This window comes from Gossypium raimondii, chromosome 11, assembly GCF_025698545.1.
Source record: "Gossypium raimondii isolate GPD5lz chromosome 11, ASM2569854v1, whole genome shotgun sequence".
Lineage (NCBI taxonomy): Eukaryota > Viridiplantae > Streptophyta > Magnoliopsida > Malvales > Malvaceae > Gossypium > Gossypium raimondii.
This window is the reverse complement of record NC_068575.1, coordinates 18,299,562-18,301,387: the sequence shown is the minus strand read 5'-3', so window position 1 is coordinate 18,301,387 and position 1,826 is coordinate 18,299,562. Positions and strand designations below refer to the sequence as shown.

At 27.3% G+C, this 1,826-nt stretch overlaps 1 protein-coding gene across 1 annotated transcript; it reads right to left on the bottom strand.

Moving 5' to 3' along the window:
- Positions 1-720: 720 nt before the first annotated feature.
- Positions 721-1,566, bottom strand: LOC105804387 (uncharacterized). Its single transcript, XM_012636985.2, has 3 exons — positions 1,399-1,566; positions 1,269-1,324; positions 721-1,175 (listed from the first exon to the last, which is right to left on the bottom strand). Exons 1-3 carry the CDS (start codon positions 1,484-1,486, stop codon positions 1,032-1,034), a joined length of 288 nt encoding a protein of 95 aa, XP_012492439.1. The 5' UTR covers positions 1,487-1,566; the 3' UTR covers positions 721-1,031.
- Between the last annotated feature and the right edge of the window lie 260 nt (positions 1,567-1,826).

Here is a 1,826-nt window from a genome sequence, read left to right as displayed (position 1 = left end):
TAATTATTTGATTCTACTTTGTGATTCCTTGAACAGTCTATGTTGTAATAATTTGGTACTTGCGATTATTCAAATATGTATTTGTATTTTGATTTTACTTGTAACACTTTTAAAGTTTCATTATTTTGTTTATTAATACATCTTATTTTTTCTTTGTTAAATTTTTATTATTTTAATATTTGAAGATAATATATCATTTATTTCTCATTGTTTATCTATTAATTTTAAAAAATGTTAAAATAAATATATATTTTATTTATTAAAATTTTAATTATTATCAAATAATTATATTAAAATTTTAATTCATAAGAATGAGGTCAGCATTTTACTTTACAACTTTGTTAATAGACAAACTTTTATTATTTTTGTAAACATATAATTAATGAAATTTTTATATGTAGTTTTCACACTTTGAATATTTTACCATATATATTTTTCTAAAATATATTTTATGATATGTGGTTTTAATATTTTAATTTAATTATTCAAAATATAAAATGTTAACATTATATGTGTAAACATATTTAGATAAATAACAAAAAAAAAAAAAAAGAGTGTAAAAATCATGGAGTAGGCATTATTTAATTGGGACAAACTGAAAAGAGCTCCTTTTGGAACAGTAGCTTTATTGCAGGCTTCCAACTCCAATTGCCGCATTTCCGACTTTAACTTGTCTAGAATTATGAGCATTGGGTTTTGTGGAAGAATGTGTTTAAAATATTATATTGAATAAACTAATTAATAATTTTATTTATCAATGAAAATATCACCGACCCTTACATAGTAACTTAAAAACACATCTTTTTAACATTATCTAATTTTATGAACAATACCCACCAGGTTTTGTCTGTAAACTGTAAAGTACAGTCCAAACCTTCCATCATAGTTTTCCCACTATCCAGACAACAAACCTTAAAAGAGAGGAAATTCTAGCAAAATATTGGAGGAAACCCAGATTCAAAGACTTGCCTTTTATCCTGTCATGTCTTAAGCTATACATAAAACAAATAGGTTATGGGTCTTAATGTTTTTTAAGCTCTCCCTGGAGTTTTGGGATCATGGTTCTTGTTTGCACCTGTCCCTGGATAATCAGTGCTTTCCATTAACATCCTTTCCCCATTGAATCCGTCACCTTCCGTTATCACTTCCTCTCCATCACTCAATTCCATTACATCCTGCAAATTATAAAAAAAAATGTTCAAAATTATGAATATTATATGCCTAGAAATTATAATCATAAGCATGTGAGGGAGAGAGAGAAAAGGGACCTGAGCAAGTAAATCTTGGACAGAAGAAGGGAGTTCCTTGTTTGATTTGAGGCTTCCTATAAACAAAGTAAAATTGTATTTAATAGATTGAAAAAAGAAGTTGAAAGAAAAGCCAAAATACTAGACTTACTAGTAGTGGGAACAGCAGCACAGGAAAGAAGAAGATAAGAAAAACCCAGAAAAAGTAGCATCAATCTAACAAAACCTTTCTTCTCCATCTTAATGATCTACAATACTGAGCAAAGAGAAAGAAATTTGGAATGGCAAAGGGAACCATGTGGGCTTCCTGCTTTATATAGAGTTATGAGAGAAGTGATGAATTGCTTTCCTTATTTATTTAATCAATTTATGAAGAAATTGAAAAGAAAAAAAGGAAAGTAGTACTACAATACCACACAAAGTCAACTTCTTCCATTTATTTGATTTTAAAGTTGGGTGAGTTCCCACTTGCCTAATTCCATCTCCTTTTTTTAGATTTCAATATCTCGTGTTTTTATACTTTATCGTAAGTAAAAAACAATTGATATTTCAATATTATTTAAAATTTGACATTAAAAT